The 27,304-nt window shown below is 39.6% G+C and overlaps 2 protein-coding genes across 3 annotated transcripts; one reads left to right on the forward strand and one right to left on the reverse strand.

Annotated features, from left to right (window-relative positions):
• ATP5MK (ATP synthase membrane subunit k) lies at positions 1-6,185 on the forward strand. The gene is made up of 4 exons (XM_059169039.1): positions 1-159; positions 4,313-4,408; positions 4,497-4,589; positions 6,082-6,185. Exons 2-3 carry the CDS (start codon positions 4,322-4,324, stop codon positions 4,584-4,586), a joined length of 177 nt encoding a protein of 58 aa, XP_059025022.1. The 5' UTR covers positions 1-159; positions 4,313-4,321; the 3' UTR covers positions 4,587-4,589; positions 6,082-6,185.
• TAF5 (TATA-box binding protein associated factor 5) lies at positions 6,170-19,404 on the reverse strand. Of its 2 annotated transcripts, none has more exons than XM_059169036.1 (11): positions 18,827-19,404; positions 16,583-16,820; positions 12,921-13,236; positions 12,021-12,184; positions 11,780-11,915; positions 11,038-11,158; positions 10,177-10,306; positions 8,660-8,824; positions 7,881-8,058; positions 7,521-7,698; positions 6,170-7,236 (listed from the first exon to the last, which is right to left on the reverse strand). In XM_059169036.1, exons 1-11 carry the CDS (start codon positions 19,383-19,385, stop codon positions 7,019-7,021), a joined length of 2,403 nt encoding a protein of 800 aa, XP_059025019.1. In that variant the 5' UTR covers positions 19,386-19,404; the 3' UTR covers positions 6,170-7,018. The 2 variants fall into 2 exon arrangements, with proteins under 2 accessions (XP_059025019.1, XP_059025018.1); XM_059169035.1 differs by having other exon boundaries at positions 11,780-11,933.
• Between the last annotated feature and the right edge of the window lie 7,900 nt (positions 19,405-27,304).

The raw sequence follows: 27,304 nt of genomic DNA on the forward strand, positions 1-27,304 counted from the left end.
AAGCGGAAAGGAGGGACTTCAAGCCATAGCCAACCGACGCTGAAGGCTGAATCGCTCTGGCAGTCCAACGCGTGCGGGGGAGGAGGCTTCTTCCGGCCGGCTGCGGGCTACCTGCGTACGTTGAAGGACACAACCCGCGGAATTGGTGTCTTCTGCAAGGTGGGTGTGTAGACGAGAACCCTGGGTCAGGCCTCGTGCCTCCGCTTTGCGGGGCTGGCATTAAAAATCCGACTATACCTGGTCGAGGAACACAGCTAGGTCTTCGTTGTGGGGTGCGAGGGCAGTGGAGAATGGAAAAGGAATTAGAGATAACGAGAGCCGAGGCGCGAGGGGTTGGACGGGGCTGGGAAGCCTCGGGGCGAGGCGGATAGGAGGTCCCGGAAGCTCCCATGGTTCCCGAAGGCCCTTAGATCGTATATCAGAGTAGAGAAAAAAAGAGGCCCGCAGCAAAGGGAGTCCCCCCCAAGGTCACCCAGCAACGTAATATTGAATGGAACTCGGGCTTCTGGCCAGATTTACCTCTTTTCCTCTGTTTGCCCATTGCAGTTTATTTCCCCTGTACTGTGCTTAGGGAGCCGGCCAGCAAGGCCTACTTTAGCGGCACTGCAGCCTTTGTCGAAGGGAGTGTGTGTGGCCCAGCCCCTGCAGGTCGCCAGGCCCGCAGTAAGAGGCTTAGATTTCAGCCTGTGTCGACCAGCCGGAAGGCCTTTTCCCGAGAGATAGCCAGAACAGAGAGCTGTATACTTGAAGTGCAAGAGGCTGCTTCTGGTACCCGAGTAGCTCTCGACTTGGCCTCCTTTTACCTCGTGATCTCACCGTTCCAGGTAGATACTCAGTCAGACAGGCAAATAGCAGCTTCAAAAAACGAAGTAGTGAGGACAGTTGGTCACTTTGGGCTTTTTCTGAAATTCCCGTTTCACAGGTGAAGAAGGACGTGGAAGGCTTCATTAATGTTTAATAGCAGTGGGCCGGTTAATTAGAAACAAGAGGTTGCTGGGGGGCGGGGGTAGGAGGGTTCGGATAGGGTGGCTGGGTGATGGACATTGGGGAGGGTATGTGCTATGGTGAGTGCGGTGAAATGTGTAAGCCTGACGATTCACAGGCCTGTACCCCTGGGGCAAATAATACGTTATGTGTTAATTTTTTAAAAAGAAGAGGAAGAAAGAAACAGGAAGACCCCATGCTTAGACTTCTCTACAGGCTATCTTTTAACAGTGCAATGATTGGTCTTAAGTAATTTTTCCCTTGTTGTGTTTTTACGTTTGGAAAGGGAAGGTTTCAGTTTGAGTTATTCCACAGAGGGTGCTCTAGCTACAAGGGTTCCTGGTCTTTGTCCAAAAGTAACTGTGCAGTTCGCTGAAGGGTGCAGACCCCAGTGCTTGTAGGCTTTTGTCCCATTGTTTATTTCACCGGCAACATTTTACTCCCCACTCCTGCCTCCATCTCACCTTCACAATAGTCTTCAAGACCCAGACTAAATTCCAGTTCCTATAACATGCCCTTCCCAGCAGTCAGATTTAGTCCTCTGTGGAATATCACAGGCTTCCTCCCATACTGTGTGGACAAGTTTAAAGCACTTTAATATTGTTTCATTTGGACACTACCATCCTAAAAATTTTTGTTACACACAAGGTGTGGGGTTATCAGTTAATAATTTGACCAAGCTCCTGTTTTTATGTAGGGTTTCTCCTAGAAACCCACTTGATACCATAAGAATTCAAAAGTGTGTCATGAAAATGAATGGGGGGGGACTATTCCTTTAGTAAGTCTAGTAAAATGAAACCGTTACTTTAAAAGCTATATCATGAAGATTTATTTTAATGCTAATTTTCCTGCTTGGGCTGAAATGCCAAGGTCCCTGAGGAGGCCCAAGGAAGCTTGGGTTTCTTTCATTGTTCCAAGAACCTTGAAACTGTTTAGAATTAAGGTCATTTGTCCAAATTTTCATTGCCAATTCTGTGCACGTGAATGCCTCTGAAGGCCTTTGAATGGTAAATAGGGGGATTGCCAGTTTCCATAGCAACGACTTCCTCACAGATCTCTCCCTCTTCCATTTCATCAAGAGCCAGCTGAGTCAAGGCCACTGCCTACCAATCTCGACCGGACCTCGACCGGCTCGTCTATGTTGCCAATCGACTCGGCGTGGCGTCGGTCGTGGTAGATAGGCGGTCATACATACGAATTGTCAAGTGTTGTTTTGGTGACCTGTGAATGTGCCTTTGTTATTTTTTATTATGACAAATAATATGCCTGTGTAAAATATAGGTACTTATAAATATAACTCCAAAAAGTTTGCTGTATGTTTTTCCAGAGTTTTTCTATATAATTACAACAAATATTTGGTTTTCTATTATTGCAGTGTCTTTCAAACTTTAGCTTACATCAGAAATGCCTATTAGAACAGATTACTGGGCCCCAGAGTTTTTGATTGCATAGGCCTGAGGTTGGGCCTGAGAATTTTGGATTTTCATCAGGTTTCAAGTGATGCCGTTGCTGCTGATCTAGGAACCAGACTCTGAGAACCATTTATGTGCTCTGTAATATAATGTCCAAAAATAGATTTTTTTTTTTACTGTTTTAAGATTACAAAGGGACGTCTTTCTGTTTCAGTACATAAGGATCTGTGCACATTGTATTTCCTCAAATGGAAACCATTATTTTCTCAGTCTCCTGTATGTAGATGGACTTTTAGTTTTTCCAGTTTATTTCATCAATAGTATTTCAGCCACTATTCTTGAACCATATAACATGTCTCCCTTTGTGATATCTCTGTAAGGGTAAATTCCTAGAGAACAAATGAACCAGCTACATGAAAGTGTATACTAATTTTATAATTGGACGGGTATTGCAAAATTGTATTTTAGGAAAAGTTGTACCAGTTTATACTCAGGCAACAGAGGAGATGCTTACTTTTCCCAGTCTGGTAGTTAAATATTGGCCTCATTTTACTTTCTTTGATCACTTTTATGTTTTCCCTTCTAGTTTTTGTCCTTTATATTTCCCCTTTCCTAAGATAATTAGAATTTTGGCCCATGTTTTCTTCCAGGATTCTTTGGTTTTACTATTTATATTTAGATCTTTTATTTATTTTGCTGTGAGGAAAAGGTATTCCACCTTTCTTGCTACCACCAATAGCTGGTGTGTGTCCTGGGGGCGGGGGTTAGGAGCTAACAGTACTGCAGCCTAGATGGTGGTCTTTATAACTAGTTGACAGACTTTGATAATTTGGTAGGACTTAATTTAGGTAGCATTTTAGTAGGCTCTCCATCTTTAAGAACTTGAACCAGCATGCTCTTATTCCTTAAATTGTGGAAGTGATCTTCCAGTTTTTACACTCTGATGTGCATCCCTTTTGTTAAAATAATGCTAGTTTTTTAAAAATTGGAGTATAGTAAATGATACTTTCCCTTCCTTCCCATGGAGGTCCTAAGTTAGTGAATGATACTTTCTCTTCCTTCCCATGGAGGTCCTAAATTATTTCATAAGAAAAATTATGAAAGGAGTTGCAAGTTGAGCTGTTTAGCTAGTGGGTACCCTTCTTAAGAACTTTGAAATGTATCACAACCTCCAACTTTCTACTCTTAAAACTGATTGACTCCATACACAGTGTAACATGCTGTAGCAGAGCCAAGAATGAAAATTCCAAGCAAGATTGGGTTAAAGGAGGGCGCCTGGGTGGCTCAGTGGGTTAAGCCGCTGCCTTCGGCTCAGGTCATGATCTCAGGGTCCTGGGATCGAGGCCCGCATCGGGCTCTCTGCTCAGCAGGGAGCCTGCTTCCCTCTCTCTCTCTCTGCCTGCCTCTCCATCTACTTGTGATTTCTCTCTGTCAAATAAATAAATAAAATCTTTAAAAAAAAAAAAAAAAAAAAAAAAAAGATTGGGTTAAAGGAGAGAGGGGGCCTTAGAGAAAACTGTGTTCTCTTCCTGTGCTAAGTGATTTGATGTATGTTTTGGAATGTTATACAACAGCAACTAAGGTAAAGTCTTCCTTCTGAAAGTTTCTCTTACCAGCAAGCCTCTTTCAACCAACTTTGCTACTTCTGTGTTGGGCAAGGCATTAAAAAAAAACTCATAATTCTTCTGTGCAGTGACTTTTCAGGTTTTTAAGCTTTAAAAACAAACAAACAAACAAAAGGGTGCCTGGCTGGCTTAGTTGGTGAGGCATGTAACTCTTGATCTCTGGGTTGTGAGTTTAAGCCCCATGCTGGGTGTAGAGATAACTTAAAAAAATAAAATCTTTGAAACAAAAACAAAACATAATTTTCTTTTAAATTGTATCCAAACCAATTTATTGTTTTTTTTTTTTTAAAGATTGAAATCATGGCAGGTCCAGAAGCTGATGCCCAATTCCATTTCACTGGTATCAAAAAATATTTCAACTCTTACACTCTCACAGGTAGAATGAATGTAAGTATTGGTGATATCTTTAAGCAGTTATGTTTTAGAATAATGTAAGTGGCAAAAACTCTTGTTTACTTTCTCCTTTCTTTTTTAGTGTGTACTGGCCACATATGGAGGCATTGCTTTGATGATCTTATACTTCAAGTTAAGATCTAAAAAAACACCAGCTGTGAAAGCAACATAAACAGTAAGGAATTAACATATAAGTTTATAACGGCCATTTTGTTGTTAGGGCTTTTCCCCTCACTATGGAAGTAAATTGTCATTGTGCAAAGTTACATACAGGAGGAAAATACTGTTCATATCCCATTACCTGACAATTTTTGTTAACAGTTTGGTTTGGCTCTTTTTAATATTTTTTCTTTGGTTTCCAGTGGCTATGAGTCATGTCTGTAATATTGTCTTATTACAAATATTTTCTCTATTATTTGAATACATGAGTATTTATGCATATATGATTTATATCTGTTTCCTATCAAGATTTTTTTTTTTTTTAAGATTTTATTTATTTATTTGACTGAGAGAGAGGTACCACAAGTAGGCAGAGGCAGGGAAGCAGGCTCCCTGCTGAGCAGAGAGCCCGATGCAGGGATCGATCCCAGGACCCTGAGATCACGACCTGAGCTGAAGGCAGAGGCCTAACCCACTGAGCCATCCAGGTGCCCCGATAACATTGCATTGGACACTTTTGAGCATGATGTGTTGTCTGTATGATAGTTTTAGGCTTAACTGCTTTCCCTAAGGGTTAATGGGGCACCCAGCTTTCTTAGAGGGTGTCTCTTGCCCTAGCCAGCGCTGAATAAGCAGTTTCTGATCGTTGTTCATTTGATGAGTAAAAATACCTTTTTGATGAAGTTACACATTTTTTCCATTTGTTTACCCTTTGTATTTTTCTTAAGATTCCCTTTATTTTTTTCATTTAACAATTGAGTCTTTCTCTTTAGGAAGACCTTATTTCTCTTACATAAGCCCTTTATGTAATAATTATTAACCAACCTTGTAAATACATTGCAAATATATCTTATTTTTTTGCTAGTTTCAGATTTTTATACACAATTTTATATTTTCATTTAATTCCTATAGATTTCATTTTCTTCTTGTGGTACACCACAATCTCCATTTGCCTATGTTTGAGTGAATACTTGTTTTGGTAGTAGATAATGTGCAGAAAACCCAAAACCCAGATCTTAATCTACTGTAGCTCTCCACAGAAAATTTTCCTCTGCTATTAAAAGCTTTTCCGATCTCAAAACTGTTGAGTACATACCCCAGCATGCAGTGGTCCAGAACTTACTCCTGACAGATAGGTAGTCATTGCCCACTTTTCCGTATTAGGTACCTCCCAACTTTGGGGAGAGTGCTAGTATCCCCATTATAAAAACTAATAAATTTTATCTGATACGTTTACTACTGTTTAAAGTGTACTTTGTATACTAGACTTTTCCAGTATACATTCAGGGTCATGCTGAAGTCAGCTCTTTTGTTAAAGGTAAACCGTTAGGCTAAACTGTATTAAGCTATGACATTTTGAGGTGATTACTGACTCTGAGAATCTGATGAATTTGCATTCAATTTCAGGGGGTTCAGGGATAGTCCTGTACTGGTAATGTCTTATACTGAATGTCTTAAAAGTAGAGTTGAACACAATTGTGTCTAAATTATTTTTACTTTTTTTATAGGATTTTAACTTGTACCTCATCTGTTAAGTTCCCATGCCTGGAGAAGCTTTTGTCAGCTCATCATGTGATATTCAATTTGTACAATAAATTATGAACCTGGAAAAGCTGGTTGTCTTTATTTACAATATATCAAAAATATAAAAACTGTACAAAATGCAACAAAGGCAAAAAACTGGCAGTGACTTGGTCTAAATCTTTTAGTTTCCAAAGCAAGGCTCAGTACTGGAGGTAAGCAACTGAAATGTCTGTCTGACTTCAAGTGTACTAGGTTTTATGTAGCTGTTTTAGCTGAAGTAGAACATGGAAGCTAAATTTCTTCACCTGGTTTATAGAGTGTTTGGGTGCACTCAGAATCCAACAGGTATAAATTCAGATGTCAGTGGATGGTTGTACTTCATCTAGTTCTTAGAAAGAAATTGTAGTTCACCCTACCCAATAACATACATTCCACTAATCATGGGGCAAGCAAAATGTTAGTGGATCATTTAACATAGTACTTGAGTGCCATACAGTAACTACATTTTTACAGCAGAAACATACATGCTCATAGAATTCTTCAGCTAAAATTCAAGATGGTATTACATTACTCAGTTTGAATCTTGAAGCAGGATGAATTACTGAAGTCAATTGATTTTTTTTTCTAAACATAATAAATTAAAATAGCATTTGAACAGAAAATGCATAGTTTCCACACAATCCAAAGCACCATAAATGTCCCCTCCACGAACATAATACCTCTTATTCAACTAACGGAAATTAGTTAAATGTGGTTGCTATAGAAACGTGGAACTGTCCTGTTCAGATTTTCCAAGCAGCATCCTTCCAGATCCATATAGACAAAACATTCTTTGTAGCTTAAATATTAATCACTGAGGTATTTGCTTTTAGTCTCCCTTTTTCAAACAGTAGCTTCCGAAAGGTCTTTAATACCGATGATTTATTGCGGGCTGTAAGCTCCTGCAGCTAGAACCAAGTTTCTTCGAGTAAAATGGAGGTGTACAACTGGTGTTGATTTGGTCATATATGTTCCCAACAATAACTCCTGTGAATTCTCAGGTAAATTTATATGCCCAGTGGCTGTAGTAAAGTCATCGGTCTCTAAATCTTCAAATGCTTTGACAGCATCCCACAACCGGACTGTATTATCCATTGAACCTAACAGGAAGTCAAAGAAAACCATTTAGTAGCATCTACCATATTTAGAGTCTGACATAATTCATATATTTACTGTATATTTATGGTGAAAAAAATCTAAACTTGATTAATAAGCTCTTCCTTCTAAAGGACCATTTCAATCAGTTTAACCTGAGAAGTCAACACACATCAGCGGGTACTCTGGAATCATGGCTAAGAGAAGCAAAACCTAACATGGTCAACCTAAGTGTTTCATTTCAACATACCATTTACCCTTTAACACAAAGCCATTTCTAGTCATTTACCTGATGCCAAAATTTCACCATCTCTACTAAACCTAAGTGAACAGACTGTATCAGTGTGGCCTTTTAATTCTCCAACCATCAAACCATGTCCAATATCCCAAAGGAGTACTCTGCCATCTGTGGCTCCTGTAGCCAGGAATCTCCCATTGGGAGAAAATGTCAAGGAATGAATTGGTCCCTAGAAAAGAAGTCCAGGGAAAGAATCAACAGTGGGTTAAAAATATCTCAAAGTAAGAGAAAGTTAGTTTTAAAGCTTAGTGGAATTGAACAGTTTCTTTAAAATGTGTTACTAGTTAATTTTTGAAATATTTTTATCTCAAAAACAACCTTGTATGCCATAATAATGAAGGTATAAAATACCTTGTGTCCAGTGAATATTCTTACACAGTTTCCATTCAGGACATCCCAGAGCCGCACAGTTCTGTCCGCAGAGCCCGTAGCAACATAATTAGAATTTGGATGGAATCTGGTACAATTTACATCAGCAAGATGGCCAGCAAATATCCTTAAAGGCTGATAATGGTCTGTAGCCCAGAGCCTTTTTAAAAAATGCATTGAAAGAAAAAAAAAAAAAAAAGTAATGGCTAACTGCCAAAATTCTAAAATAAATATAGAAACACCCATGTGAAATATTAGCTCCAAATAGGTCCCCCTCACTGGCTCCATGAGGGGGGAGAAAAATGGAATGAGATGAAATAACATTCTTAAGGAAAACTAAGTTGATCTAGTACAAAATTTTTTTAAACTCTAGTTCTCTGTATGTACCCACCTTTCCTACCCCAATTCCTAGTCTAACCCATAGAAAAGTGTTTTTTGCTAGTTTTGGCCGCCATAAAATTAGTTTCTGAGTTACCTCATCCTGAACTTTCAAGGAAATCACAGGAAAACACCAGCAGTGCTCATAGTGGTAGTGAAAATCTAGCTGGTGGGAGCTTGAGGGGGAAAAAAGGACTCTTGATATGGACATAAATGCAGACATAGTAATACTCCCCAAATTAATTTTCAAATAAGGAGCTATAAATGCTGACAATCTCAAAAAGTTGATCCCAAATAACTGAAGTGAAAATAAGTTTGGCTGGAGCTTATAATTCCCTTAAAAAGAAACCATTCTGCCATTCCTAAGATCACAATGTTCTTACCGAGCTACTCGATCGTGGCCCCCTGACACAAAATAATATCCATATGGAGAAAACTGTGTGTCCCATACTGGGTAGTTGTGTCCTTTATATCCCACCAAGCAAGTAAATGTTTGAAGACTCCACAATCTAACAGTTCCATCCTCTGAAGAGGAAAGCAAATAGTTCCTAAGAAAAGAGAATGTGATATATTTGATTCCCAGAATCAAATCGTTACCTGTCCAGTTTCTCTGTACATTTTGAGTATGATAAGTACAGATAACCTGACATGCTACATCTTTTACTTTATACATGGAATTCACAGTAGATAACGAAAGTTGAAAGTAATAACAAAAAACCAGTTAGCTCTAATACTCTACATCTACTGAGCACATACTAAGTGAGGTTAGATCTTTTTTTTAAGATTTTATCTATTTATGAGACACAGAGAGAGGGATCACACAAGCAGGGGGAAAGGCAGGGAGAGGGAGAAGTAGGCTCCTTGCTGAGCAAGGAGCCAGATCCCAGGACCCTGGGATTATGATCTGAGCTGAAGACGGACACTCAACCCAAATGAGCCACCCAGGTGCCCCAAGGTTGGATTATTTTTAAAAGTATAATAGAAAAACCACACTTCTTATAAAAAATTGTACCAAAGGGTACCAACAGAGTCGGTCAAAAAGGTTAATTGAGAAAAGCTAAGAAATGTGATATAAGATGTCACTTAAAACTCAACAATTTTTTACTTTAAAATGGAGATGCTCTTTTCCTCTCTTGACTTGCATAAGCACTTAATAGGAAATGTCTTTTTGACAAAAAACACTATAGACATTTAAGTAATAATCTAGCTTTTTCACAGATAAACACAAAAGCTGAATCACTGAAACTGTTAAGGTTTTCACTGAAATTAGAGATTTTCCTCAAGTAAAAATGTATCATCTGGCTAAACCCTATGAAGATTTCATAAAGATGAAAATATTGATGGATTGAAAGTTATCCAATTAAGATACAAATGGTTATTATGAATATAAAATTCCCTCCCATTTTCACAGAATATTAGAGATCATGAAAAATAAGCAAATACCTATTTGCGGGTTTCAAATTCCCTTTTCAGTATCTTCTTAGTTCTTTTGATTACACAAAATCTTTAATTGACAGCTAACATGCCTTTAATATCAGGAATCTGTTCTCAATTTGGAGATGATGGAATACAGCAGTAGCCACAAACCCAAGGCAAGAACCCAAAGAAGCAATTCAGCCCCTATCAGGGTTATACAAAAACTGAAGCTAATTTTTAAAACCAATAAACCCTGATGCTGTGCATCTTTGATTCTATAAATCTGGGTATATATTAAGTTGCTATCTTGTACACCAGTACCCCAAGATGAATTAGCAAATGGCAAGATTCTAAAAGATAATGCAGAAGAGGCAGCCATGAGATTTCTCTAACAGAATTTTTCCCAAAATGTTTCCAGTAGTTAACTTAAATATTATCTCAATATAATACAGCAGTATTTAATTTTTCATTGTTTGTATGTTACCTATCCGGACTGAAGCTGGCTCCATAGACAGGCCCGCTATGACCATACAAAATCTTCAACTCACTTGCTGTTTTCTCATCCATTATTCTTTCTAAGACATCATCTGATTCTTTGTCTATGAGGCTAAGATCTAAAACGGTCCAAAAATATTGATATTTTAAAAATACATTCTTTTTTTTAAAGTACATTCATTAGAATATTTCAAGGCAATCACATCATGGTTCAGAAGAACTAACATTTGAACAGTCCTCCTACATACCACCCACAGTGTTGATGCCTTTAACCATCCCAGTGTACAGAAGAGGAAACTCAAGTTCAGGACAGTTAACAATTTGCTGGAGTGCACATAGCTGCTCAGTTCGGAACTATGATTAAAACTCAAAGAAACCTAATATATCATACACAAATGGAAACTATGGAAATATTAAAAGTTTTTTGAAAATGTATTACCTTGTTTAAATAATACATTTAGCAAGAAACTCTTTAAAAATACTAAAACTAATTATTTTTAGGCCATTTTTAGAGCTAAAACAGAAAGTACTCTCCCATTATTTAAAGGCATTTTTAAAATTCACAGGCAAACAGTCATAAAATTAGATTTTAAACTCATAGAGTTTTCTAGCCCAACCCCCTCATTCTACAGATGAGAAAACTGAGGCCCCACAAAGTTAAACCAGTTTAACACCCCAGTCTCCTGATTGCCACTCCAATGCACTTTTTGCTTGGGAATGTTAGCATTTTGAGCTAAAGTAAAATCAAATGAAATTCTGTTGAGATCACAATCTCTTATGCATACTCCATGGAATGCAGATTGGTGTAAACTAAAGGTGAGTTCACATCCTCACAAGTCAACTCACTTACCTGCTGCTTGTTTAACACTACGAAGCTTTTTGGGTGTCACAGACCACACTCTAACTGTTGAATCTGCAAAACCTCCAGCAATCAAACTAGAATCATCAGTGACATCCACTGCAGTGAGGCCCTGCCAATAAAAAAAATAAAAACTTTATACTACACAATATGGTCTCGGGAAAAAAATTACATCTTAGAAACAACATAATGATAACTCCTTCTCTCATAGAAAAGATTTCATTCTCCCATGAAACACTGTTTGAACGTATTTACTTTGAGAACACATCACCATTCACCCCTTTTGTCCTCCAAATTTAAAGCACATGATATGAAGAAAATGTTAATCATTTTTGTACTTTAATAAATATATCCTCAGCAGCTTATTACAATCTATAAAGACATAAACAACCCTTAATAAAAAGTATTAAGTTTATATAAGCCAAGTTCAATAGAGCTAAACTACAGTTTCCTCCTCCTCAAAAGCTAACAGAATTCTGATCAGTAAAACAAGGGACACACATAAGCAACATTCTGGCACCTGCAAGTTGCTAAAGGTCTTTTCAACATTGCCTTCTAACTATTCTAAGCAGTGTCCAATTATCCTTTCTTAACTTCTGTCTTCAAGCTATATTTACATCAAGAGTTTAAAAAAGAAAACTCTGTCTTAGTTAACACATCTAAGTTTCTTTTAGTGGTAAGTCACCGTATTACACGACTCTCCCCCCAGAAATTGCACAATTATCTTACTAACCTGGTAAGCATTGAGGAATGTATAGAAACAAATGGAGGGTAAACAGTCTGGCCCAAGGCGTACTCGTTTGGTGGTTTCTTTCATATTCATTATCTTATCCAACTTATCTGAGTCTTTCAACTCTGGAAGAGGGATTCTGTGAAAGAAAAACAGACTAAAAATCATTCTATTAAGAAACTGAATTCTCTGTAATAACAGTTCATCTTAAACCTCCACACATGTTCCTGAGTTTTTCCCTCACCTGTTTTGAGGTGGAGCATTGGGATCTTGTTTTTTGCTTTTGGACCCAATGCTATCTTTTTTAGGCTTCTTCTTTTTAGGTTTTCCTTCTTCATTTTCTCCTTCTTCATCTTCATCATCTAAAGGCACCTCAATTTCTGGCTCTTTTAATAAGCCAAAAAATACCTACAAGTCAAAAGACCCAACATTTTCAAAATTAATATTTCATTCATTAATACATCATTTTCATATCTTGATAGGATGAATCACGATTACAATACAGTAATTTATACCCTGAAACAGATTCTGTACTTATCTACCCAATAGCCAATCTCCCCATCCTCCTTACTAACAGAACCCTGATTTTGTTGGAGCAGCAATATGCTCAGTTAAATTATTTCTGTTCCCAAACTCCCCTGCAGGTAGGAATAGCCATTAAAGTCATTCTGGCCAGCAGATGTACACACAAATATACTGGGTAGGGTTTTAGGAAAAAAATACTGTTTTCCTGATAAGATTTAGCAGGGATATGCCTTCTGTCCTCCCCCTTCTGCCTTCCTGGAATGCAGGTGCAATGCTGGAGCTACAACAGCCATCTGTGAGCACAAAGAAGAAAGCCACATTCTAAAGATGATGGAGGAGAAACTAGAAGGAGCCCTTGCGCCAGAGCAAGAGGGATTTCTTTTGCAATTCATTATATGTATGCAAAATCCCTTGTTTCAGTCACTGTAGTCAGGGTTCTGTTAAATGCAACCATTCCCAAATTCTCACCAATTTACACATCATCCTTAGAACATGAACTTAGCATACAGGGTTCTGTTATTCCCAAACTAGCTATAAGAAAAATGTGTATATTATGTAGATGGAAATGCTACAGTTTTTCATAATCTGCATTATATAGTTCTTAGGTTTATTCCCATACCTTTGATTTGTTTGCCTCTCGTTTAGCCTCTCCTGCCAAACTTCCCACCATCGCATCTATCTGTTGCTTACTACGCGGCATCCCATCAAAGATGTCAATGTAGAGGTGCTCCTGAACTATGTTCCATATCTGATTGTTCTGTTTCTCCTGAAGATGCCTCTTCAAGAGTTGATACGAGTCACGGGAAATACGCAGAACAAATTTACTTGTTCGAAAATCCAACATGGTCTCATTCCCTTTCATGTGTTCCTTTTTGGTAAGACTAGATAATACTCGTAGGTCATCCTGGTAATAACATTCCTGATCTCCATGGAACCTGTTTCAGTGATTTTAAAAAGTCATTTTTCAATGTAATCATTAAGGGATCTGCTCTCCCCCATATATTTATAAACATCCCAGAATATTTTCAACGTAGCAGTCTGAATAATCCTGGACTAAGCTACAGGATCAGAAGTAACTCATTTCAAAATGATCACAATTCAGTTTCTGAATTCATCCTGAAATTTAAAAATTTAATTCTCTAATGAAATGTACCATTAACATTTTAAGAGAATTTGAAATAAATACCATAAGTGAATGAAAGATATTCACCATTGGTAGACATTTGAATTAGAATTTCTGCTTTACTAAATTTTATGTTCTCTCAAAACCACTTTTAAAAACTTTATTATGGAAAGTTTCAAACATATACAAAAGTAGAAACTAGTGTAATTAACTCAATGAGCCTATCACCCAGCCCCTTATAATATATAATAATCAATTATTATATTATAATTACATTATAATATATATCATATAATAATAATCAATACATGGCATTCTCATAAAACCCAACATTTTCAATGACTTCTTGTATTCTTCATACCAGACACATTTATTAAACATCAGTATAATAATATGACTAAACGACAAACAAATGTTGATACCAAAGAATGAACACTGCCATTTACTCACCAATACCACAGGTAATTAAGTAAAGCTTTCAGCCTTGGTGACAATTAGTAAATTTAAATGTACTTTTGTTTCTATAAATCTTAATATTCCTGATAAAGTAAAATTAAAGATCATATATTTGGCACTCACTAAGAGCAGCAAACAATGCAAAAACATTTAAAGAACAATGACTAAACATAAGATAGGTTCTAGCTCTGATACACAGCCAATAAACTGTTACCCGTGTTACCCTTTTGAGACTCATCAAGACATGAACTAAGGGTTTCTGTTCAAGATTTCAGTGAAATTAGACATCTGAGCCTCTTGGTGTTCACATCAGTTATAGCCCATAACCTCATCTGAGCATGGTGTCTGGGCAATGGCTGAGATTGTCCATAACAAGGAGACAGAGCTCCCCCGGATATTCCAGCTTCCTATGTAAGGAGATGGCTATCTCATGGGACTGGGAGAGAAAGAGGTTTTTTGATGAAAATACTGTAAGAAAAGTTAGGTTAGAGTGTTAAGTTCTGTCATAAACAGCCTTTGTTAATTTTTTTGAAAATTGCTGAGCTACAGAACATTCGCTTTATAAACCTTCTGTTAGGCACCATACAATAATGAATGGACATAATGGCAAAGAAGCTAAGTGTCCGGAGTTCTATTATTCCTGTATTACCACTACTTGTGTTATCTGACAAATGCCGGCTTTTGGGTCTATTGCTTGTACTAAAATGCTCTCATTCAAACTGTTAAGTACTGCCCCCTTTTTAACCACTCCTTTCTTTGGCTTCTATTAACTCAATACCCTCCCCGTTTTCTTCCTACTTCTCTGACCTCTCCTTATACCTCTTCTACTTGGCCATCTCTTCTACTCTTTTTCCATCTCTCCTACTCCAAATGTTGAAATTCCTCAAGGCTCAGGTCTAGCCCTCTCGTTGACTTATTTCATAAACCCCATCCCCTCCCCAGACAATCTCATCCATACCCATCAATATCACACACAACTCCAATTTATGGCTCTAGTCCCTACATCTCTTCAGAGCTCCAGAGCTTTCTATATCATTCACCTACCGACCCAGTATCTCATAAATGAGTCAAAGGCATATTCAAATCTGAAGTCAAGATTACTCTGCAACCTGACAAACCAGGTCCTCTTCCAGGGCTTTCTGTCTTAGTAAAGGACACTCCCCCATCCAGATGGGGGAGCCAGAAACCTAGGGGTTACGAATACCTTCATCTCCCTCACCTCCATATCCAATCCATCACCAACTGCCTCACCAATATGCTACTTATTTTCACAAACACTAATGTACCCTTGTCTAGTGTTTCTCAACAGAACATTTTGGGACAGAACAATTCTTTGCTACATGGACTATCTGCACATATTAGAACATTTGGCACCCCTAAGCCACCAGCACTTCCCCATTCTAGTCATGACAACCAAAACACCTCCACACATTTTCAAGTAGCCCAGGGGAAGCAGGAATACTACTACTCTGGGTTGAGAACCACTACAATAACCTTCCAAACTGGTCACTCTAAAGTCATTCTGTTCCCCCTCACCACCATCTATTTTCCCAACCGCATAAAGGTCCTTTCAAAATGCAAATCGGGATGTCTGGCTGGCTCAGGTAGTAGAGCGTACAACTCTTGACCTCAGAGTTGTGAGTTCCAGTCCCACACTGGGTGAAGAGATTACTTTAAAAAAATAAATAAAATTTTAAAAAATGCAAATCTAATAATGGCAAGGTCCTTCAATGACTTCTGTAGCAGAGACATCTCACTGTCCCCAAACATCCATTTTTTCCTTTCTTCCTCCATGACAGAATACCTGAATATTAGCTGAGCAAGTAAACACCTAGGCAAAGGCCACACATCTTACTTCCCTTGTAGGTAATTGTAGCTGTTGCCTAACGACATAAAAAAAAGGAGGAGGTATGTGCTACTTGGAGGAACGATGTGCCTTCTCAGCTGACTATAGCAGTGATGTGATTGCTCAGAGCCTAAGAGCCATCTTGTACCACAGGAGGAAGCCGCATGACAAGGATGGAAGAGCATCAAGATGGTGAAAGCCTAGGTTTCTGGTAATCAAAGACTCTATACCAGTCCTGGACTGCCTAATCTTTATGAGAGAGAAATAAACTTTTATTGTATTTAAGCCTCTGTTGTTTGGGGTTTCAGTCATTCTCAGTCTAATATAATCCTAACACAGCTTCCTATTGCTCTTAGGATAAAAACAAAATATAAACTTTTATTTTATTTATGCTATTATTGTTGGGGTTTTCAGTGAATCCCAACCAGATATAATGCTACCCAATACAACCCATGACTGTTCTCTGGAAAAACAAAGACCCTCGACATGGCCCGAGAACCTGCTTGTTCCAGCCCAGCTTCGAACCCATACTCAGCTCCAGCCACACTGGCCCTCTTTTGTCTCTGTATCCACCATGATCTTCCCACCAGAGGTGTCACACATGCTTTTCCCTCTTCTCTTCCTCTGGTTAGCTCCTACCCAATTTTCAGATCTTACCTCAAGCATCACTTCCTCTGGGAGCCTTCCCTGACTTCTCCAACTAGATCACACTCCCTCTTTTTAGGTTCCCCTAGCACCAGTTACCTCTCTTTCATGAAATACTTTCGCAGTTACAATCTTACATTTGTTTGGTTACAGTTGTGTATATACATTATATATATGTGCTATATATATAATATATATAAAATTCACATACTTCTCAAAAAATGATTTTGCTTCATTCTCATGTTGATTGTAGACTAGTTCCAAGTACATGTGTACAAACAGAGGATAAAAGAGTTGGGATAATTCTGCCCGATGGCAGTCCAAGGAACATTCAATGAAGTGTTTTAGTCCGCTATAGTATTCTTCATACATTGTGGGGTCTCCTTGTTGGTTGTAGGCAGACAGCACAGCACTGACATCCGGCTGGTCTTCAACGGCTACACTTCCAACTGTTTAAAAAATGAAGAACAACTTTCAAAAAATGTATTTCAAAAATATATACCAAGTGACTAAGGCTGTTTTGCTACGGTCCAGAGGTAAACTGTTTCTTAGATGTTTGTTCCTGTCTTCTCAAAGTCTCTTCCCCAAAGCAATCACACAATCTGTCAAGGGACTGTTTCAGTCCCTATCCAAAACTCCTTCAGCTTGTCCATATCTTAAAATAAAATGTTCAGGTCAGTAACAAAAAGGTTCAGTATTTTTCCTGCCGCTACCTCAAAGACAAATTTCGTAAAACACGATATGTGCAAATCAAACAATTATATTAATCTTCTCTCAAGGCTCAGTGTAAATGGCACCCACCACCACCAAGACATGCCCTGAAGTAATATTCCCAGATCTCTGATCTACTAAGTATTTTGTGACTTTCCTGTAACACATCCTAACCTGTAGGATATGTGTACATCTATCACTCCTTATAAAATGCAAGCATTTCAAGAGTGTGATGGATGAGCCTTATTTGTTTCCAAAAGATAACTCAATCTACATGCTTAAAATAATTCCCATAAACATCATTCCAAGGTAGAAAACACAAGTATTTATTTGGAATATACCAATACCAAACAATGATACACCTGTCAATCTAATCAAAGTTTGACTGTTGGAAAATTTTAGGTTGCAATTATAATACTGCTGTGCTCTTCACTGCACAAATGCTTTAAGTTCTTTTGGTTATTCTGATGGCCTCTTTTCCTTCTTACTGGTTTCTGAGTTATGATAGGTCAAGTTTCTGAAGAGATGAGAGATTACAGAAAAATAACCAACATAATCCATCCATTTTATAGTTCATTCATCAAGTTCAGCATTCAGAAAACATTCCCCTCAGTCACATTTTTGCACATTTCTATTTGTGGGATACAATGCTACATATTCATACTTTACTTCTGGCAATGCTGCAAAGATTAGGGCTCATAAATAGAGACTAATTTGGCTAGAGGCTCTGCACTATATAACTTAATACAATAAATGTTTATCATCAGCTCAGGATCACCTTTGAGACCATATGCTGTGTATGAATTTTACTGCACGGACTTTGCAACACAGTTGCTAGGAAAAGGCTGGGGAGGGTGGTCTCAGGTGTTAAGTATTAGGTATATACATATCAGTAGCAGGCATTTTATATATATGTATTATATCTGAGCCTCACAATAACCCATTTTAAAAGGGGGCCAGAAAAACCCCTTAACCTGAGGAAGAGCCGCATCACAAAAGTAAAAGCAACAGAGACAAGAGTCTGAACATAGGTCTGTCCAAAGCATACTCCTAAATGAATGGTTCTCAACCTCTGCCACACATTAATATTCCCTTGGAAGCATATATACAAAAAGGAGGATTCCTAGACTCCACCTCTACATGATCTGATTCACTAAGTCTGAAGTGACGCCAAGAAATCTGCATTCCCCAAAAGATATAACACCAGTTAGCCTAATATTTTGCGAAATAATGGCTACACTATGTTCCATCACTCCCTGGCTGTTTGGTCAAAGCAAGTCCCTTGGCCTTTCCGAGTCCGTTTTCTCATCTCTAAAACAGAGGTAACGTCTTAGCTCACAGCGGAATTATGAGAATTAGGATATGTAAAGTATTTTTAGTAATTACTTAAAGAAGCTAGTACAGAACTGTATAAGTATTGCTGGGTGTTAATGCAGACCTGCCAAGCCTCAAGAACCGAAAAAAGAAGAAAGGGACCAAAACCCTGAAGGTCCCCGCCTCTCAGCGCCCACCCTCCCCAGACATCCCTCTGCTCAGCAGCTCTCCTCAGCCTCTCACTGGAACTGACAGCTTGGAAGAGGGTTTGACTGCGCAGCCGGCGCACTAGCGAAAGGGGCGGGCATGTGGCCCTAGAGGCGGGCCCAGGAAATTCAAAACAAGCCCGCAGAGGTGCAGGCCTGCCAGCTTCAGCCTTCCCGGCTTGCTCCCCCTTCGTGCCTTGCCTCCCCGGGACTCCGCGGCTCACCTTTCCCCGGAGCCGCAGAACCTGTCGCTAAACCCGAGACCGCGGCGGCCCCCGAAGCGCCGGTGCCCGGAGGGTCAGGGGCCGCGGGGCCGGGGGCCGAGGCTGTGACCCGGCTGAGAAGCGTGCTAGCCGCCTCTGTACCGGCGCCGTCCGCCTCTGGGGCTCCAGTGCCCGCCACTGCCTCCTCCAGCAGCCGGGCCTCACGGCGCAGCGCCTCTTCGGCCTCGCGGAGATTGCTCTGCCGCAGGAACTGCAGCACGGCCAGCAGAGTCTGTCGGTCGTGGGGAGCGCCGGCCTCCGGAGCAGCGGCGGGCACCGGGGCCGCCCCCGCCGGAGCAACGGCGGAGACAGCCACCGAGGGTTTGGGGGTCCCACCATCCCCGCCGGCCGACGACGACGCCGCCGCAACGTTCCCGCCGCCGCCGTTGGGGCCGTTGTTGGTAATGCCGCCGCCACCCTCGCCAGCGCCGTCCCCCGCCTGCGGAGGTAGCAGCGTCGGCGGTCCCTCTGGCTCCAACTTGACCGCCACCTCCGTCTGCTCCTCCGCCAGCGCCGCCATCTTGCGGCTGAGCCACCTCGCGCCGTCAAGCGTGATTGCGTTTTCGCCACATGGAGGGCGGGGAGGAGCGTTTTACGACACCTTGGGAAGGCAATATACGGCAGTAGGAGGGGCGAGAAAGAAGGAGAAAAAGAATAGGAGCAAGAGCAACTTTCAAAAATGAGTGACAGAAAGGCAGGAAGTGGAAGGTGGCGACCGCCCGTAACATTTGACTGTAATAATTGCCGTTTATTGCAGACACGCTATTTTTAGGCACTGTGAGAGACGTTTTACATTTTATGACCTCCTTACTTCAACAATCTCATAAGGCAGTATTATCCTCTCTTTACAGGTGGTTGAACTTAGACCCAAAGAGATTGAACAACTTGCCAAAGTCTCGCAAGAAGAAAGTGAAAGTGTCAAGATTTGAATCCAGGTCTAAAACTCAAAAGCAAACCCGAAAGCCAGAAGGAGGCTTCTGAGATACTGGTAATGTTTTATATTTTGATCTGGGTGGTTGTGACTTTTGTGTTTGTGTGTGTGTGTGTGTGTGTGTGTGCAGGTTTTACCTTAGTAAAAATGAACCAAGCTACACGCTTGAGTCTTGTGAACTTCACAGCATGCATGTTACAATTCAATAAAAATTAAGTACCTACCTTTTGTCATTATGAAATGTGTAAGTTCTGTATTTGTGCTGTGTTATCCTTTATTACAAATAAACTGCGTTTTAATCGTGTATTTTAAAATAGCATGTGCCATTTTGGAATAGGTTTCATAAGTTATAAAACCTTGCTGCGTATTTTATTTCATTTGGATCTCAAAATTCTGGGGATGGGTGCAGACAAGAGAAGTGAGCCTGGGGAGTTGGGAAGATCTAACATAGTTATTCCTGTTGTTGGTTTTTAAGTCCCACCGGTTTCTTTCAACTCTGTTTAGTAGCTGAATGACGTGGATCAAGTTACTTAACTCCAGTTGCCCAATTTCTTAAATGGAGATAATAATAGTACCAACCTCACAGAGGTGTGTAAGGATTAAGCGATATAATGTATGTATGTATGATATACCTAACACACATTAAATAGCTGTTGGTTGTTTTTCCTTCACCATAAAAGCTGTTCTGTAAATGTTTGATAAAGTCCAGTTATGATGTTCAAGGTGATCACAAGACTGGAACGTGAAGCTAATCTAACTGGATATCTAAAGTAAAATTATGGAACATGGTGGAAGTGGGGGAGAGTGGAAGATGACTAAGAATTGGTTAACATCTTTTTTAAAGATTTTATTTTTTTAAAGCTTTTATTTTTTTATTTGACGAGCACAAGTAGGCAGAGCAGCAGGCAGAGGGAGAGGGAGAAGCAGGCTCTCCACTGAGCAGGGAGCCCGATGTGGGGCTCGATCCCAAAACCCTGGAATCATGACCTGAGCCAAAGGCAACTGCTTAACCGACTGAGCCACCCAAGCACCCCCAAGATTTTTTTTTTTTTTAATAATTTCTACACCCAATGTGGGGTCTCAAACTCACAACCCCAAGATCAAAGAGTTTCTTGCTCCATCAGGTAAGCAAGCCAGGCAACTTTTTTTGTTTGTTTGTTTTAAGAGGACTCGTTTAGCATTTACCCAGCTGTGATCAATAGAGAACCTGGATCTCATGTCCACGCTTATGAGGTGGGGAGCATTTGTCCTTTTCCTTAGGATCATTGCACTGATTTTTCTGATTCAGTATTTACTAAATAACTTGATAATTAATTGGTAAATAATTGAGCACCTAGTTGAGAGAAGCCATGGTTAGCAAGCTTGGGCAAGCTTATTATTCCCTTGAAGGTTGTTTTATGCCCTTACAAAGAGTAAATTAACATTCCGATGCATATATTTGTCTTGAGAATCAGATCCTAGAAGCTGGATCCACCTCTACTGCTGAAGCCGAGAAACTGGGACTCACAAAAGTATAGGATCTACCTTTCCTTCTGTAGGGTCTACCTTTCACCTACCTTTGTTTAAGTTCCAAAAAGTCTGGGTTGATATGTCAGTTACTTACTCCAGGTAGAATGATTTTCCTGTTATACCATGGTAGAGATAAGTATATTGAGTAACTGCAAGGCCAACTTTTAAATTTTTGTTTCTCTTTTCCTCTTCCTTTCTTTTTTTTTAAGACTTTTTCTTTGTTCATTGGACAGACAGAGATCACAAGTAGGCAGAGAGCAGGCAGACAGAGGTAAGCAGGCTCCCCGGTTAGCAGAGAACCCAATGAGGGGCTCGATCCCAGGACTCTGGGATCATGACCTGAGCCAAAGGCAGAGGCTTTAAATCACCAAACCGCTCTGGCGTCCCTTCCTCTTCCTTTCTAATCCCTACTCCCATTCTCCTTCTACTCTCTTCTTAGGATGTTTTAAGAAATCTAGTATCAATCTGTATCTTATTCCTTTACAGTAGAGCTACTCTTTCTCTCTGGATATTTCTCTTTCTCTTCAATGTTCTTTCATTTTGCTCTAATGTATCTAGGATTAGATTTTTCTTATCTTTCCTGATTGGCCCTTTATACACCCATTCAATCTGAGATGTTTTTTAATTCTGGGAATTTAGAAGCATTATATCTACAGATATTTTCTCCCTTCTATTTTTCCTTTTCTTCTTATATTCTTGGGATTTTTAAAAAAGATTTTTACTTAATTATTGAGAGACAGAGAGAGCATGAGCAGGGAGGGATGGGGAGAGGAGAAACAGATTCCCCACTGAGCAGGAAGCCCATGCGGGACTCAGTCCCAGGGCCCTGAACTCATGACCTAAGCTGAAGGCAGATACTTAACAGACTGAGCCACCCAGGCACACCTCTTCTTGTATTCTTATAATACAGATATTGATATTTACACTTCTATCTTCTAGGTTTGCTTTCATATTTTCATTCTTACCTCTTCCTAATACATTCTAGCAGGGTTCTTCTGATTTTTCAGTGAAATCATTCATTCTCAGCCTACATCCATATTGCTACATAACCTATTTATTAAGTTACTTACTTCAACCATTATATTTTCCATAGCATTTTTTTAAAGATTTTATTTATTTGGTTGACAGACAGAGATCACAGGTAGGCAGAGAAGCAGGCAGAGAGCAAGGAGGAAGCAGGCTTCCCACTGAGCAGAGAGCCTGATGCGGGGCTGTATCCCAGGACCCTGGGATCACGACCTGAGCAGAAGGCAGAGGCTTTAACCCACTGAGCCACCCAGGCGCCCCTTCCATAATACTTTGAATTGGTTCTTCATGATTTATTATCTTGCTTCAATCCAGTTGGGAGATTTTTGTCCTCCCCTAGGGACATTTGGCAATATCTAGAGACACTTCTGGTTGTTACATCTCAGGGTAGTGCTTCTGGCATCTAACTGATAGAAGCTTGGAATGCTACTAAACTTCCTACAATGCACAGGACAGCCCCGTCCTACCACAGCAAAGAACTATCTGGCCCAAAATGTCAATAGTGCCCAAATCGAGAACCCCTGATAAAACCAATATGAATTCTTTTCTTTTTGAGGATGTGTATTTATTTAAATTCTATTTCATTGGATGTATTTAATCTGTTATCTCATCCCTCCTATATCTCATTACTTTTCTCTATGAATTTGTATTTCACTGAAGGTATTAGCTCCTTGGGTAGTATGTATACCCAGAGGGAAAGGCAGAAGCCCAGCATTGAGAAAAGGTGAAGGATGCACCAAAAGGAGGAAAGTCTGTAGTGTCACTGTCTGGGCTCCATCACTCCCTATTTGCCAACTCCCATACACACATGTGCACCCACACGTATCCTCAAGATTTCCACAGTTTTTACAGCTCTATCAATTTTGGTGCCTTCTCAGGTTTGGTATAATGGGGCGCCAGACACCAGTGTGATTTTACCATCTTGTTTGGTTCCAAAATTAAAAGTCATGTGGGGGTGGGGTGCATGAGGCTGAAAGTTCTAACCATCCCATAGTTGGTTCCAGACCTCATCCTGAGGCTATCCTGGTGTCCTCAGCCACCAATCATCTCATTAGCATTAGAAAAGACACTACTTAGGAGACTCCATGGGTTTTAAGAGTCCCATGCTGGGAGAGGGAGGGGTCAGAGACCAAATGCATATTTCTCATCACATCACAGTTTCATTATGTCCTTTCCAATCATGTGCCTCTTATTTCTTTTCCTTGTCGTATTGCATTAGCATTTTATATTATATATGCATTAGCATATTATAGCAATATGGTGTTGAATATGAGTGGTGAGGTGGAAGTAGACATTCTTCATTTCTTATCTTAGGGAGAAAGTACTTAGTTTTTTATTGTTAAGTGTGATGTTCACTGTGGGATTTTTATAAATGCCCTTTATCAAATTAAGGAAATTTCTAGGCTGTGGTATATCTTGTATACCAAGTACCTCAATTCTTAAAACTTGTGGAATATTGATTAGGCTCAAATCATGCATATGCAGCTTGAGGATAAACCCAACTTTATGGGACCATTTTATTGATCTCCTTAATCTCCCTAACACTTCCCTTTCTGGTCCTTTAGCTAGAAAAGGGCTTTAGTTTTCTCTGTTGTGTACCCTGAAAATCCAACTGTTGTGGAACCAAGAAGCAAGAAGATATACAATGAAAACTGTAACAGAGATACCCCCTTGCTCTTAGCATCAGTGTTTTCCCCTCAGAGTTTTAGGTGCCTACTTGGACTCCACTGCCATACCCTGTCCATTGCTGCTATGGATGAGCCTATGGACTGGTGTGGGAGAGAATGGAAAAACAAAAACAAACTTTGGATTTCCATCACACATTATGACCTATAGAGGCCCCCTTTCCTGGTCCTCAAACCATGATAGAGGATTTCTCTTGGAGTTCTCTTTGACCACACTAGGTATACAGTTCTGGGTTTCAGCTTATGTTTGAATCCGGGCCAGGAGATACCACAGGAAAAACAAAATGGGAAATGTATTGATGAGTCAATTTTAGTTGAGTTCCGGTTGCCTTCCCCAACCTGCCTCTTACCGTTTGCATTCTAGAGTCTGTAGATAGTTATTTCATGCATTCTGTCCAGAGTTTTTACCTGTATTAAGTGGAAAATACAGAGTAAAGCACTAATTATCTTGACCAGAACCCCAGTAACCTCAGCCACCTTGGTCAATATGTATTTTAGTTTATGTTTTGTCTTATCATTAGAGAGTTTGAACATCTTTTCACATTTTGGAGCTGTTTTTATATTACTGTGGGGGGATTAAATGTTATCTTTTTCCTCTAATTTTTTAAGTTTTTTTAATCTGTTTAGCATATTAGTTCTTTATCTGAGACATGTGTTGCAAATACTTTTTCCTAGTTTGGTCAAGTTTGGCCATTGTCTTTTGATATTGTTTATATTTTGGGGGCCATGCACAAGTTTATTTTTTTAGATTTATTTATATATTTGAGTGAGAGAGCACAAGCAGGAGGGGCAGAGGGAGAGGAAGACAAAATCTGAAGCAGACTCCGTGCACAATACAGAGCCCAAGACGGAGCTCCATCTCATGACCCTGAGATCACAGCCTGAGCTGAAACCAAGAGTTGGATGCTTAACCAACTGTGCCATTCAGGTGCCCCCAGAAGTGTTTTTTAATGAAGTCAAAGTTACAAACTTTTATTGCATCTGGATTTGAAACCATAGAAAGATTTTCCTCTCATCTAAAGAGGAATTCACCCATGTTTTCCTCTAGAGCTTGAATAATTTCCAGTGAGCTCTCTAATTACTTTGGGATTGAATCTTGAATATGAGGTGAGGTATAAATCAATTTTTTTCAAAAGTGATTCAGAAGTCCCACAAGTAGATAAAGAAAATCTTTAAGGAGAAAAATAAAGGGGGGGATTCCTAGGTGGCTCAGTTGGTTGAATGTCTGCCTTCTGTTCAGGTCGTGATCCCAGGGTCCTGGGCTTGATTCCCACATCGGGTTCCCTGCTCATCGCAGAGCCTGCCTCTCCCTCTCCCTCTGCCTGCTGCTCACCTTGCTTGTGCTCTCTCTTTCTCTCTCTGACAAATAAATAAATAAAATCTGGAAGGAATAAAGGAAGGAAGGGAATAAGGAAAAAGGAAAGAGAAAGAAGGAAAGAAATCCCATAACTGGAGTGCCTGGCTGGCTCAGTTGGTAAAACATGTGACTCTTGATCTTGGGGTTGTGAGTTCCAGCCCCACAATGGGGGGTATAAAGATTACTTAAAAATTTAAAAAATATACTTTTTTAAAAATTCCAAAACTTTCTCAAGTTTGACAATTCACTAAAAGCAGACTCAATTACAGGTTAGACTCAAGGCTGAGGTTTATTACAGCAAAGGATGCAGAGCAAAGGCGGCAGGAAGATAATGTATTGGCAGAGTCCAGAGTCCAATGCCAAACCCAGGCTTTTGCATCTTTCCCATCCAAGCCCACACAGACATGCTTTCTTTCTACCATCAAATTAAAGAGACAAATGTGATATGTTGTGCCCAAGAAATCGTGTTTGAGTTTTGAGATCTGAGTCATTTGTGGGAGGGCTAGTCATATGAGAGGTCTATCCTGCCAACCCTGGCAACCCATATTCAGGACCCCACCAGTGAAATCAGATGCATGCAAATCATCAGTCTTGATATCGTTGAAAGTAATCTGACAAGCTGGGACAGCAGCGTCCATTGCTTCGGGTGTACACAGCAAAATCATCAGTCACCAACACACACACATACACAAAAATATTTTGAGGGCCATATTCCCAGAGGTTGACCAAGGGTTAATCATGGTTCTGGGTTCCCACGAAGACAGGAAACAATGAACAACAGACCTGCTATTTTAACCCTTTCCTCACAAAATCACTTACAAATTTTCCTAAACACCTTCATGGAAAAAAATCTAACTTTGCCCCAGTGATTTGAGATGCCACTTTTATCATATACTGAGGTCCTATATGGACTTGCATCTATTTCTGGATTTCCTATTCTATCTCTGGTTTATTTATTTGTGTAGTAGTTAGTAATGCAATGTTTTCATTAGAAGGGGTTTATATTGTGCTTAATATTGTAGAGCTTGTCTATCCTTGTACCTTTTCTAGTCTTTTCCTGACTATTCCTGCATGTTTATTTCTCCATATGAAGTTTAGCATTAACATGTCAATCTCCATGAAAGCTTGTTTCTACCCAACTTTTCTTCCTTTGATAAAGTCTGTTTTCCAACCTTTAACAAATATCATTTTTTTCTACAAAAATAAACCATGTTACAGAAAGATGACAAAAACTACATTAATCCCAATACTCTAACATAACATGGATATCATTGTGTTTCCGTTTCTTTTTATACAATTGTAATTATATATATAGATATATATTTTACCATGTTATTATAGTCTTCATAACCATCATTTTAATGACTGTATAGTATTCTAATGGAGACTGTCATAATTTTTTTCATGACTTATTTAATCATTCCCTCACCAAAGAATATTTAAGTTATGCCCCAGTCATACCATAAGCAATGCTAAATACTACTTTTATGTTTATTTATCTTCTTAGGTAGTGACTCCCAGAGTAGGACTGCTAAAAGGTAAAAGGTATATACATTTTTCAATATCTTGATATATGTTAATAAATTGCTTTGTTTAAAGTTGTACTAATTAAACTGTCACAGCAATAAGAAGGCCTATTTTCACAGCATCCTTATATTTCATTGTTTACCATGACTTAAAATAAAATAAGAACCACAAGTGTGACTAAAATGTAACTGTATATACCTTCTGACTCACTAATTCCACTGTTAGAATTATGGAAATAACCATGGGGCACCTGGGTGGCTCTGTGGGTTAAAGCCTCTGCCTTCGGCTCAGGTCATGATCTCAGCCTTCTGGGATCGAGCCCCACATTGGTCTCTCTGCTCAGCAGGGAGCCTGCTTCTCCCCTTCTGTCTGCCTGCCTCTCTGCCTACTTGTGAGCTCTATCA

Source organism: Mustela lutreola, chromosome 4 (assembly GCF_030435805.1).
Source record: "Mustela lutreola isolate mMusLut2 chromosome 4, mMusLut2.pri, whole genome shotgun sequence".
In the NCBI taxonomy this organism is placed as follows: Eukaryota; Metazoa; Chordata; class Mammalia; order Carnivora; family Mustelidae; genus Mustela; species Mustela lutreola.

Coding starts and splice junctions, on each gene's coding strand:
- ATP5MK (XM_059169039.1), top strand. CDS start 4,322: ATGGCAGGTCCAGAAGCTGATGCCCAATTCCATTTCACTGGTATCAAA. Junction 4,409..4,496: donor CTCTCACAGGTAGAATGAAT/GTAAGTATTGGT, acceptor TTTCTTTTTTAG/TGTGTACTGGCCACATATGG.
- TAF5 (XM_059169035.1), bottom strand. CDS start 19,385: ATGGCGGCGCTGGCGGAGGAGCAGACGGAGGTGGCGGTCAAGTTGGAG. Junction 12,185..12,920: donor GAGAGGCAAACAAATCAAAG/GTATGGGAATAA, acceptor TTTGACTTGTAG/GTATTTTTTGGCTTATTAAA. Junction 7,699..7,880: donor GAATATTCACTGGACACAAG/GTATTTTATACC, acceptor CTTCTTTTCTAG/GGACCAATTCATTCCTTGAC.